Source organism: Ciconia boyciana, chromosome 2 (genome assembly GCF_034638445.1).
Source record: "Ciconia boyciana chromosome 2, ASM3463844v1, whole genome shotgun sequence".
NCBI classification, from domain to species: Eukaryota; Metazoa; Chordata; class Aves; order Ciconiiformes; family Ciconiidae; genus Ciconia; species Ciconia boyciana.
Window position 1 is genome coordinate 83,224,130 of NC_132935.1, and position 14,062 is coordinate 83,238,191.

The 14,062-nt window shown below is 41.2% G+C and overlaps 1 protein-coding gene across 1 annotated transcript in view; it reads right to left on the bottom strand.

Annotated features, from left to right (window-relative positions):
* MYO10 (myosin X) overlaps nucleotides 1–14,062 on the bottom strand; it is a 173,002-nt gene that overhangs the window by 90,471 nt on the left and 68,469 nt on the right. Inside the window, exon 3 of the mRNA XM_072853128.1 lies at nucleotides 5,668–5,826. Coding sequence (XP_072709229.1) covers nucleotides 5,668–5,826 — 159 coding nt within the window. The remainder of the gene's footprint in view (nucleotides 1–5,667; nucleotides 5,827–14,062) is intronic.

The window sequence follows — 14,062 nt, forward strand, 5'->3', positions numbered from 1 at the left end:
AGACAAGACCAGGATAAATGTAGTTCTAGGAGCTAGTCTAACAACTAAGGACTTGCTCTAAATGTACATGTACAATATTTATATATATTTTATGGTACTAATTAACGACACAATTTGTGTGTACCATTGTTTGGTTTTTTTAAAGTCAATGGCCCACACTTATTTATACCATGGACCGTGACAGGCCAAAGACCGAGGCTGTTGAGCTGTCCAGGATGGTGTATGGGTCCTTGATACACATTCTTTTTAGGTTCAGTTTCTGCAGGGAGTGCATCCAAGTTTTTCCATTTAAGAAATCAGTCATGACAATTTTTGTCTTTATAAGTAAACACTTTGAGACTATTGTCTTCTATTGATCTTCCTTTGTCGCTCTGCCTCCACCTACAGCTTCTGTCCGTGGTAGAGGACATCTGAACAGGAGTGCTTTCGAAGTGTATGAATTATGTCTGTCTGTCTGTATTTAATTAACCATGACTTTAGCGTGTCCTGCTATTTTCTTACTATAACATGCAGTGACATCCATTTCCTGCCGACCATTTTAGCATGGCACAGAGCAACTGCACCAGATCTGAAATGAGTTTTACTATACTGAGAAAAAAACAAATATGCAAAAACCTAGACAAACAAGTCACAGAGAACAACTGACCTAGATACTAAAGTGTCTGTGTCTGCAAACAGAATTTGAAAAAACCCCAAAGGTGATTATTGATTAATACCACACAAACATCAACTAGTTGCCTCAGGGAATGCTCATGACTTCGAGGGAGACAAATTATCTAATTACTGCAAGTTTAACAACTACAACTGAACATGCTGCTAAAGTAAATAAACACAAATAGATTTAAAAATCCATGCATAAATAACTGAATATACCTTTTAAGAACAGATAACTGAGCATTCGGTGTAATGAAGCGGCTAGGAGCTCTGCAAGCAACCTTGTCAAGGAAGAGGCAACTTTTCCAGTTTAACACCTTTTTTAAAAATCTGAGAAACGTTGCTTTCTCATCCAAGTTATTCCATGTTTGTTGCTTCAGCTGAAAAGAGAAAGGGAGCCAGCCACAAAAACTGAGCTCCTAATTACCATCATCCTCCTTCTGATGTGGATGTGGCTGGTACAGCACTACATGTCTACGTGGCTGGTACAGAAGTTTTTATACATACACACACAAACCTAACAGATGGTTATAATTATTGGCGGGCAAGCTGCAGTCCTAATTTGAAAGTGAGCAAAAATAGGTTATGTTCTCTCTCACCCTTCCTGGCCACCACACCCAACTGCTTGACAACCTGGAGGCCGCTCTCCCCATCAGGGGAGGACGGCTGAGGGACCACCACACCCCACCCCATGTGGCACGCCTCTCTGGGCACAGGTACTCGTTCTCCACCTAAACAAGATGGGCACGCGTCAAAGCATCACCACTTCAAAGGGGAACGTGCCTACCTGGCACTTCACAGCTTAATTCAAAAGGAAAAAACTAATCAGATGTGCTTTGAAACTTGTTTATTGCTTGAACTCAGGCAAACGAGGGTGGATCTGATGCTGAAGACCTCCATACTGACCTGCACAACCTATACTGCAGTTATTTCCAACCCGCATCTCACCTCAGCAAAAGCTGCTCTCTGGTCTGCTCTTCTGAAATTCGCTCGCCTGCATCAGTGACCAACTGCTGGCCACAGAGACAAGACAACCGCAGCTCATCCTGGAGCCAGCTCGAACACCATAATTTGTGCGTCTTGCAGCACAATCCACGCGGTGTGGTTTACGGCGTCCCCTCCAAGGCTAAGCCAGTCTCCTCCGCAATGTGTGCTTAACTAAAAGTAAACCAGAATCAACAGCTTTGGGAACAGCTCGCCTTTGAACAGCGACAAGAACGGCCGCCACAGCACTTCCCCTCTCCACATTGTGTGGCCCATGCTGGCCTTGCTTCAAAGGCAACAAAATCCCTCATTCGCCTTCACAAAAGGCTCCATTTTCAAATGTGGGTACTTTCTGCTTTTAGCACTGGTGTTTATCTTTCCGTATTTTGCCACATACCAGCCTAGCACGCAAGCTAATCTGAGCATTCACAGACAGACATTAAACCTCGTATGCCGATGTTCAGAAGCTGGACCTCCCATATCAAGTTGTTCCTCATGGAGTAAAATGGGGGAGGAAGTAGCAACGAAAACCCCCGCAACATATGACCACTGCCATCCTAACTCTGCTCCTTTCCTGGACAACGAAAGCAGCGATAGCCCAGATGCAAACTTTTAGACAAAAGCAGTATTAATCAAGAAACCTGAAAAAATACCAGACAGGAGCCTGCTTTAAGTAATCAAGAAAGGGCATATATATCCCATGCTTCTCACAGGCCAAAAAGGGAAAACATGCACTCTTTTCTTTTACAGAAATTCAGACAAAAAGTATCACAAGCAGATGTCAACAGACTTAACACTGATACAAAAAGACGGTTGCACATAGACACGGACAAATTTGTCATTCACCTTCTCGCTAACAGCACAGATTCAGCTAAGAGCCTCAACTCATTAAGTACAGAGCCAGGCATCATTCACGCTATGAACACAAGCTGTATGCTAAATCAATATTCCTCCCTCCCTCAAAAACAGCAAGAAATACAGAAAATCCTCTGCTGACCCTTTATAGCTGCAGTTGTTGGCAGCAGCAAAGAAAGTCACTGACGTGTTTGACAAAACTTGGCATCCATAGTAAATACCTTTATAGTATTAATTAGGAAGTAGCGAAGAGTTTAGGAGCACAGGTATGATTATGGGAGACAAAAATGTTATTAAGTAAAGGAAGATTAAACTCAACTCAAACATCTGAAGATATTTACTTAAATGCCCATTGCTAGAGAAACAGCTCCTCAAATACAGACAAACACACAAGTTAACAGTGGAAGATTTGCATAAATAATTGTCTTCCTGAGAAAGCAACTGTTTCAATTTCTTTTTAATTGTTTCTTCTGTATTTTTGAAATTATATATACTTTACACTACAATTTAGTATACTGCACTTCATATAATTTTTGTGTGTGTGTGAAGAAGCAAGCCCCAAAACTTATGTCCTCATTAAGTGTATTCCCCATTAGGGGTACAAAGGTGCTTCCCAGTCTCATTGCCACTAAGAAAACTAACAAAAAGCTGCCAGACTCAAGAACCACACTAATATGCTTGTAATACTACAAGCACACAACTCAAAAAATGCCAGCATACAAGTTTGCATATCTTTTCCCCCCACTCAGGATGTGGACAGGGAGGTACACAGAGCTGAAGTAAAGAGGGACAAAACACCTGTAAGCTAAAAGCCAGGACACAGCAATTATATACAGTGGCTTACATTCAGGGACGGCAAGAAATCTTTCAATGGGATGACCAGCCCCTAAGCTTAGAGTGGAGGGGCGCACATAGCTTCCCAATTTATTGCTAATGCACAAGGGACAGATACAGCCAAGGTGCCGAGGCAGATACAAGAGACAGTATGTACCCTACACTGATGAAGCAATTCCTGGCCATGGGAGAGGCCTTTTTGGAGGGAAGGAAGAAAGCAAATGTACAATCTGGAAAGTTTTGATTGCTCCTGGCATGAACTCCAATGACTTCTACTGTCCTGTACAAGAACTAGTCTGGTCCCAAAGGGGAATAACCAGGAGTCTAATTTCTTCAGCTGCAAGTATGCCTTCAACAAAGGTAAACTTAATGCACCTTTCAGTCTTTTTTTTTTTTTTTTTTTTTTTAACATCAAACATTAAAATATCTTTGAACTGTTCAATACACTTAAGAGATTTTGGCTTGACAAGACACAGTTCATTTTGCAATGATGATACCTCCTCCTATAACACATGCTCATATATCTATGAAGTTTCATAAATGTATTCAAGCTATTTAATCGGCTTTTCTTGGGGTTTCTGCTCCTGGAGCCCTGTCCTGCTAAAACACTACCATTGGCACAGCAGGAGTGGGGTACCAATGAGGAGGGAGAAAAGATGATGCTTCTTACATCAGGTCCTGGTTACGTGTATAGGACAACAGAGACGCTTTCATATGCATTTCAAAACACCTTTTTTCCAACCACCTTTTCAATCATGTTTCAGGTGAGGTGGACTCAAAAGAGTAAGCAGTAAAATTAGCAAAACTGAAGGGACAATGAGTATTCAGCAGCAACTGAAGTATGTCATCATTAACAGCACACAAACCTGTTTGTCTAGAAATGTACACAGCACTGAACACCAAGTATCAGAATACCCTAAACTTGCCTCGACAAGCTAAGAAATAAGCTAGGACATGTCTCTTCAGAACAAGGCTATTCTTTGCCTGTTCAAAAAATCACCCCCTTTTACACACATGCTTTTTAAAAGGGGGAATTGTCCTCCATCTGAGTACACATAATGGCTCAGAAAACAATTTTTTTAAATTTTGACTCACACTGAGTATTATATTCTAACCTAATAACACTGGTGGAAAACTAAACTCCTACGAAGTAGGTATTTTTCCCCGCATGTGCAGGATTGTTCATATATGCTATTCATTTTTTGTTCACTGATTTTCCTGAATGGCAAAATGGTTCATTTGTTTTGAGAAAAAAACATATATAAAGACTTTAATAAAGAGAACTACTTCAACATTTAGGATTCCCTGTACTAGCCACTTTAAAGGTAATGTGCAAAGGAACATAATTTCCTTGTGCCCTTTTTTGCTTTTTATTATAAAGAAATTTCTAAATACAGGAAAAGCTCATTTTTACATTAAGATATGTTCACTTTTAAAAATAAAGAAGGCAAAGTTAATAGATGAAGCTTGGAATAAAGCATGTATATGGCCAAATCAAGGGCCTAGACAGATGATGCAAACAAAAATTATTTATGTTCTGCAATTATTAATTAAAAAAAAACCAAACCAAAACCAAAATCACCAACCACTGAACCACTGCAAAGTGAGGTTTCACAATCTGTAACAGCCACATTCCTTGTATCTTTCTCACATTTAGTGTAGTTCCAGATTCAGGAAAGATTCATATCTAGTCAGTTCAAGATTAATGAAAATATTTAAAGAGCACGTAAATGTAATCACAAAAACCTTAATTACAGAGCTGAGAAAAAGAATTCTGTGTGGACTAATTCCTAGTTTTTGCAACTGATAAACAGCTGCCTGTTCTCATACACCCCGAACTCCGACTATCTGTATTTAACGGCACACGTCCTCAGCTTGACGATCGTAATACCATCCCCTTTCTACTACAATAGAAAAGGGGAAGCTGATCAGAATTGGATCTTGGCCTGATGGGATCTCAAACGGCAGTCACAGACTAAATCCCACTGCATCCTCACTGGTGATGTACACAGCACATATTGGTGGGGCAGAGGGTCTAAAGGAGAAGAGAAAAACGAGAGCCCTTTATACAACTCTGCCACTGGAAATGTAAAAGCGTATGTAGCATGCCAGTTTTTCAAGGTTTCCAAGGGATTGCCTGGCCAGCCCTGAGCTACCTTCTCCTTCCATTGCTGCTGGCAAGAAGTTACTAGATGAGGCACGCTTCAGCTCCATGTGGATACACAAAGAACTGGAGAACATCAGGAGGGGAGATACCACAGAACAGCAAAACACACACAGCACTTACACATTCAAAAACATTCCCTCTGGATGTTTTTCTTAATTTTAGAAGAAACTTACATAGATTTTATCTTGCTGATATCGCTGGAATAAGTTGTGCATAATGGAGCCTTCATGGAGATCTACGAGTGCTGCCATGTCTTCCACGCTCTCTGCACTTGTTTGATGCATAGGCGTTACTTTTTGGTGTGTGATTGTGCTCTGTTTATAAGTGAATACCTGAAAGAGGGGAAACAAAGAAAATATAATAATCAGGGCACACATTCAAAAAATCCTACCTGAGAACGGAGCTTTCATACCCATTCATATTCCCTATCCCGTTTATCAGTGTGCAGACTTGTAAAATACAAGAGTCTGCCAGTCATACCTTCTTCAAAAGCTTCTCTGATAATAACTGAAGCCCCAAATATGAACACGGGGGTCATATGAAACTAGCACATACTGACAATGCACTGAGGACTATAAAGTCTTTCCCTTTTTAAGGGCAAGTGTAATCTCATTTCACATTGGACTACTGTTAGACTTTATCAGGAGAAAAATAAACCAAGCAATAATCGTTCCCAAAAAATCCAAAACCAACCAAACAAAACTCCACCCCTTACAGTAAACCCCTCTTATACCCAAATTACTCTGGGATGAAATGCTTTACAGTGCAAAACAGCAAATGAAAATTATTGCTCTAACAGGCTGCAAGTGTTTATACGTTTGATCTGAAATCCACTTAAATGTTTCTATTCTATTCTCCGGTCACGACTGCTATGGGGTCAGGTCATTATTCCTAATCTAAGTAGCACGCTCCGTTCAGTGTGCTGCAGATATTTGAAAACGAATAGGCAAACTCATTTCTAACTAATGGACTTTTGAGAGGGATTTCTGAAACCTGTTCCAAACAGACAGTAAAAGCTCTAAAAAACCCCCACAATTTAAATACTCAGTCAGAAAACATTTCTACGTATCTTCTGTAAAACTACCACAAATATGCTCAGAAGATGTACACATCCCCAATCTAGTTAAACTTTTATGAATTCTAATGACATCACTAAAGACTACAAAACAATAGCTTTGGAATTCAGCTTCCCATTTCCTTTTAATTTACATCTTGGCAGCTCATCCTTATAGACATATGCCTGCATCTCATAGCCAATGCTACTCAGGCAATACTAGTCCCCGCTAATGGCACCGGTTCAGTGTAAGAAAGTCAAGTGCAGGGTTAATGCAAATACTTCTGTGACGTGGAATATTTAAAAAAAATCCCTTCCAAAATCCTTTGAAATAATATTTATAAAACCGATGGAAGCAGCGCAATAACCGGCAGCCCGAGCACTGGCGAGCACCGCAGGATTGCTGCTGTGGGCTGGGGATCACGCAGCACTGCCCGACGGACGGGGCAGCGCAAGGGGCCACGTCTGCACGCGAAGAGAAAACCCCTCAAAGGATTTCAACATAAAAACATATGTATGCTGCTGGTAAAGAAAGACTGAACAAGGACGGTTATCTCATTGTAGGAGGCCATTCAGGAAAATAGTGATTTTGTCTGTCTTGCTGAGACAAGTGAGAAAAAGAAGCTGAAGAAGCAGGAGGCTGAACACAGACTGCACTTAACATCGAAGCTCTGTACTCAGATATCCCACCAGCTGACAGAGGAGAATTGCCTGATGAAATTTGTTCATTAAAATCATACCCCAGATGTACCAAATGCTGGCACAGGCCATCACACCGTTACACCTGTCACTCGCACCAGCACAAAGTGTACTGGGGGAAGGCTGGGGGAGAAAGGAGATCCACAAAACAAATTTCTAACAAGTGCTGGAAGGCAGCACACATGTCAACAGGACATACAAGCAAACCATCAGAAAGTTCCCACAGATTCAGAGCACCCAAAGCACAATCCCTAACTGTGAGGAAAAAGACAGACACTGAGAGATCTGAGCCATATTTTGTGGTAAACAGCCATCCAGATGACAGGACAAGCATTTGTACAGGGCAGAGAGATGCCAGCCAGGATGGGGAAAGCAGTCACTGGGCACCTGATCTAGGGGCAAGTGGTCCAGATATCTGACAGAACGAATTTGAACAGCATCAATTGATAGCAAAACTTTGGGGCTGAAAACAGTGTTAGCAGTCCCAAGACTAACCACACAAATTGCAAGTCGGAATTAGAGGTAATTACATCTCGAGTAATAAACTGCAGTTCCTAGGCAGAACCACCACGACAAAAAAAACCAAAAGATCATACTGCAGAACAAAGAATATTGTAAGCTGGCAGCCTTGGAAATAAAAGGGATTTAAGGAGAACAAATGCTAGAACAGTAAGTACCTTAACAGAGGCCATGTATCAGCATGGAATTAAAACAGAAAAAAAAACTCAGTAAGAGAATTAGGAAACCAAAAGGGGATGGCACATATCCTGTGAGTGCGGCTCATGTGAACACAGAAAGGAAACAAAACAACATTTCTGGGAGGAGAATCTTTGTATTTGTGATTTCTGGTCTTTGATATGTGGTTCACAGGTTAGTAGGATAGGCAGAGCACTCCATACATCACTAAGCACGTTTATGAACATAAGGAATTAATAAAAATGCACTGAGAAAAACAACGTGATGATTGACTTGTGAGTGGCAGGACTATCAAAGATGGTCTTTGCAGATTCATCCTTCCCATTCAAACCCACTATTTTCTCTTCTTCAGGGTGATTGTTCTCACACTTCCAGCTCTTCCATGCATTGCCTCCTTGTTTGGGTGAGGAAACGGCTCTCTCAGCTGACTCAGAGATATGCTCACGTGTTGACCAGCTAGAAAACACACCAACCAGTCATAACGGCTGCCACCCAGACCAGAAAGAAGAAGGGTCTCTTCCCCAGTGCTGGGGAGTTACTTTTCCTTTACTTTTATTTTTCACCAGAGCCACGCATCCTTCAGATTTCATAAACCCGCTGCAAAACTTGGTCAAAATCACCTAACAAGTTCAAAGTCATCAGACAGGGCAGCAGGATCACATGTGCAGACCTCATTTCCTTAAAACAGGCTTTCAGCAGTCCTGCTGCTCAAGCCCTGAAAGGCCTGCTTTGTTTTATTTCATCTTGACTCACACCTTTAGTAGGAAAAGGACGTGAAAAAGCTACCTTGAACTTTATCATTACTAATTAGAAGGTCACGTTGTGAAATATTACAGCAGATGAAATCCGCAGGAAAAAGGAATCAAGAGCCATTCTGTGGGGTCAGCATGCAGAAGAGGAAGATGAACAAGTTGGCTCCTGAACTTCAAGAGGAGCCCATCGGCAGAGTGCGGGAGCATCCATCCTCGAGGATCTTGCCAGCATTTCTGGAAGGTCAAGTAAAACATGCAGGAAGCTTGGAATAAGATTTAAGACAAGCCTAAACGAGAATTCAGCAAAAATGTCTTTCCTCTCAAGATATAAATGGTCCAAGATAACAAACATGCTGAACACATGGAAAACTATAAATTAAACTCTAAAGAGAGAGCACGCAAATTAAGAACTCTCAAAGTTATTATGAAAGTGAAAATTAGAGGTTGAGATAGGAAGGAGCAATGCAAAGAACAATATAAAGAACAAGCTCAAGAAATACAAGACAAAACAGCAAACCTAGCTAAACAACAATAAAGAGCATTTCACTGGGAAAGGAGAACAACACTTCAAAACCACTCGACTGTCCCTACCACGGCTGCACTGAACACGCCAAAAATGGACCCAGATGAGGAAGCAACCTGAAAAGCCAGGGGACTGATGCTACCAACTTCCCCGGGTAACAGAAAAAAAAAACCTGTAACAGGCACTCTGAAATTTGAGAATAACGTAGGAGGGAACTATCGCATGCCCAAATATTAACAGCTTGCTGAAAGGAGAGCCCACACCCAAGGGCTGGAGGAGCGCTGTTTAGTGTGTCTTGAAGAAGAAAGCAAATATGACTGAAAAAAAGTAATCACATGCTGCTGAGTCAGATTTCTTTCTCCAGTAAAAAAGGAAGGATTGAAGAGACAGGTAAGTGAGGACAGGAATATTTGAATGAACATTAAAAATAGGGTGACATGCAGAAAGTGTGAAAACAAACCATATTGGTCTGGTTGTGACAGCCCGTTTCAAAGCTTTGATGACATGACCCCATGTCCTGATTCATGTCTGTTCAGAAATCAAGAGGATTATCAGCCAAATTTTACTCTCTCCAGAATTGGGTAAAATTCATCAGCGTTGCTGTGACAGGAACATATCCAGAGCAGTGTCAAGGTCTGCCTGCTCAACCATTGTGATACCTGCAACACTTGCCAGATCTGCTTTAGGACGCAACGTCAAGCCCTAGACACTGAGAGTGAAAACTACACTCATACTTCCCAAAAGTACTACCCAGATGAGACAGAAGGAAAGGCAGAGGAAATGAATTCATCGTCTCACAATAAAAACATTAGCCTTGGACATGGGACCAAGGAAAAAGAAGTTAGAGGGAAGTTCTCAGCAGCACACCAACATCTCTAGGACATGGGCACGACCGCATTGCACAGATGGGACAGACTCCCACATCACCCTCTGAAACACCATCCAGATCCCCAAATGCTGCTGCAGGAAGCGCCTTCTCTGTGCAGAAGATGCCAGTTGGACGCTCTCTAACGCACTGTAGGAAGCTGGAGAACTTACAACAACACGCACCAAGATTAAAGGTGAGAATGCAGGTGAGCGCTTGGTAAATGGGTTTTCAGCGGTTGATGTTTCATGAAGGGGTTTGCTAAGAAAAGGTGGAGCAACATAAATAAATAAATAAATAATTTCATACAGGACTTTATCTGGAAAGCCACCAACTCCTAAACCACATCCTAAGGCGAAGACATATAATGAAAATGATGGCTTTAGCAAATAAATGTATCATTTTCCCTATTCATAAATACCATACCTATTCATAAATACTGCTGCATGAGCAGTGCAATACTGTACTCCACAATGTGCAAGTATTTGTTAGATGAGTCTGTACCTTTGTATTTGGTTCAGAAAAGCATTTCTTGTACTCCATGCAACTTGGAATAACTAGTATTTTACATTAATATACTCTTCTAAATATACTAGTGAGCAAGTAAAAAAACCAACCCATCAACAAATCAGGAGTTTGAGGCATATGACTGCAATTAAATTAATTTAATTGATGTTTTTAAAATATCATTAAAACCACCAGCATGAAGACCTTAATATTCCCCACTTCTTTATGGTGAAAATGACATTTTTATCCTGCACAATTAATCCGGCATGAGAAAAAATAAGAGGTCTTTCAAGTACTCCATTTAAGGGGAATATCACAAAACAATGTCCGATTAATTTTCTGCACTGACAAATTACCCCTAAGCTCAAGATCTAATGGAAATTATATTTTAACAAAATATTTAATTTGTAATATAATTTATTAACACCAGGAAAGAACATCAGAGTGGGTCCTCAACAATAGGAGCACACACGCTTTCTCTCTCACTGTATCATTTTGTGACATGATGCCAAGTGACAAAAATCCCTGCTTGACTAAGGTCATTAAATGGTATCAAGGGATTTCACAACAGCTGAGTCCAGTGACTTTAGGAGAATGCTGAATTAAGTGCTTAGGCAAAGCCCATCAAAAAGCCCCACACGATCCCCATTTCTTGCAAAAGCTACAAGTCACAGTTAGGCTTTCCAGTCTGTGCCGAGCCAACACACAACCAAATCTCTCGGGGTGTTTTGCACAACCAGCTGGGTTTTTGGTCTGATGCTGATGATCAATATTGGATGGGAGGAAGGCAGAAGGTCCTCTAAAAGTTTCCTGATCAACAATTCAGTATTTGACTGATGACTGAATCTTCATCATTTTAGCAAGATTTCTGTGCACTTTTTATTTAAGGGCAAAATAGGTTTGTCTGCATCTTGGAAGCCCTGACCAAGCTAGATTGTTACTGAATCTGCTCTCCGAAAATGTGCAAGATCATCTACTGAAAAGTTTACATATTGCTAGCATTTTAAAACAGCTCCTTCTATACAGTGACCTGAACCCTTGCCCCTCCCAAGCACAACTCCCAATCAGTGCAGGCTCCTTTAAATGAAAGGCTGAGATTTGGATTAGAGCAAAGGGTGGCGACGGGCAGTGGCTCCCCACCACTGCTGCTGCCTCTAGACGGGGACGAGACGCCTGCCCGCGTCCTCCAGCTGGACCATCCCTCCCAGCCATCACCCACCACGTGGGCAGCAACCATTTCAGCTGGTCATGTGCCATCAGCTTCACCGTTGATAACAAAACGCCAGACTTCATGGCGTCTGACCAATGCCAAGTACTGCATGCTGTGGTGCTCAGGAATGGCTACGCAGCTTAGCCCATCCCTGTCGCTGGTGTTGCTGCAATAAATCAAGAGGGGTTTTTTTGATAGCGGTAACAGAAAAGGAACAACCAACCTCCCTCCGCTGCCCTTTTCTACGTAAGAAAACTTTAAATGAGCCCTAGGTGTACTCTACAACCTGCAGGGTATTACAGAAGATAATACTGATATTCATACATGGAAAAGAGAAATAACAAAGTCTTGTCACGCGCTTGGCTTAATTTAAGTTGCTCAAATCCATATAACCAAAGGGATAAGGTAAAATATGTTAGTTTAAACATAAAATTCAGTAAGATAGGGAAGGAGAAAGCAAAGAGGTATTGTACAGATGTCATCTGGGAGACGGGTTTACAAATAGTAGAAGATACAACCAAAGAACCAAATTTTTTTCCATAATGCCTATGATATTAGCAAACCAACTGCTACAGCATATGGCCAGCCCACAGACACCAGAAAGCAAAGCTAATCATGACCCAAAAACTGAAGCAATCGTCCTTCCTGTTGTTGCCCCAGAGGCTGCTCTATGTGAGTTTTCCCACAGGGTTAATCCCAACTGCTACGGTGATGCCCACGAAAATCCACACGACTCGACAGCAACTCCAGAGGACTTGGCTCACACGTTCAAGACATCAGCACCCTCAGTCTTCTAAGGCATCTTTTTGCTTACGGTCACTGACCCTGCAGCAGAGAGATGAGCATAGCCCAGCAAAATACACAGGACTGTACAGAGAAACATCCACTTAAAAATATCAATTTTTTTTTCATTCTCTGCTGTTGGTCTGAACTGAGGATCATCATTTGTGTTTCATTCATGTTTAGAAGTTAAAAGAATGCAATAAATCTTACAAAATGTCTTTATACATGAGTCCAAGCAGAAAAAAAGAGGCCTTGGGCTCACATTACAAGCTGTGGAATGCAGCGTTCCAGGGAGAAAAATAAATCATGACAAGCCCAAGGACCCAGAGATGAGAAACAAAAATAAAAATCTAGTAGTTTACTCTTTTCTCCTGGAGAGATCTACTGTCTAAGTAGATACTTAAAATACAGGACAGGGAAGCTCTCTTATAAATCAAAAGCAATTTAAGACCAAATGTAAAGCAGATTAACTACTGACATTTTAAATTCTACAGTTAATCATGACAAGAGTGTGATTCAAGTAACGTTTTTGTCCAATAATTTACTATTTCTCTGTAACAGCTGACCTCAGACATCCATTCCATTGTCCCAAAACAATCTTTCAGGCAACAAGATGTACCAGGGCCCAAGGCTTGCTTTGATGCAATATAATTTAATCTTCTTCAAAGAAACAAAAAAACCCCACAATGAAGTTTCTTATCTATTAAGCTATGGAGGAAAATGAAATAATTTTATGTAAGGCATTTATTGATGTCAAGAAAAAAATATTACCAACTAAACTGATATCATTACTACTATGACTAACACTGTCCTTTTCTTCAAGCAAATATCCCATACACAGATCAACTGAGCATGAGCTTATTTCCCACCCGTTTTGTAAAATTCCTCCCCATTTACCCTGGGAATCACCCCACTCCCCAGCCACCCTTCCCAGTTAGATGTTAATCTTGCAGCACCTCCCCTGAACAGCCTTCCTACTACAACGTTCAGGTTGTCACACCCATGCACAATATCCCTCTTTGCTCCCAAGCTCCACAGTGTGGGAAAGCACACTGCCAGGATGGCAATTCTGATCATCGCTGCAGTGGAGCTCAGCAAACCCACTAAGTCGCACCTCTTTGTTGTTTCTCTATGTGTTGACCATTGTCAATAAGCTTGTCTGATCAAGACTTCCCACCTAACGCCTATTCCACAAGAGGTATTTCAAGGCAGTTTGTTCCACACACCGACCTGTTTCCGTTCGCAGACAAGTTCTATCATCAAGTACGAACAAGCTTCCAATTACAGGTTCAGTGCTTATGACCCTTCAATTGGGCTTGCCTACACAGACAATAAAGAAATTTAATTCAAATTAAACACATCAATTTTACCTAGATTATACTATAGTAAGCCTCTAGGCAGTCCATGTTTACTCTTACAAGGAAAAAAAAAAAGTGCATCATTAATTTAACTTTCTTTGCAAGCGACCTCGTATAACCT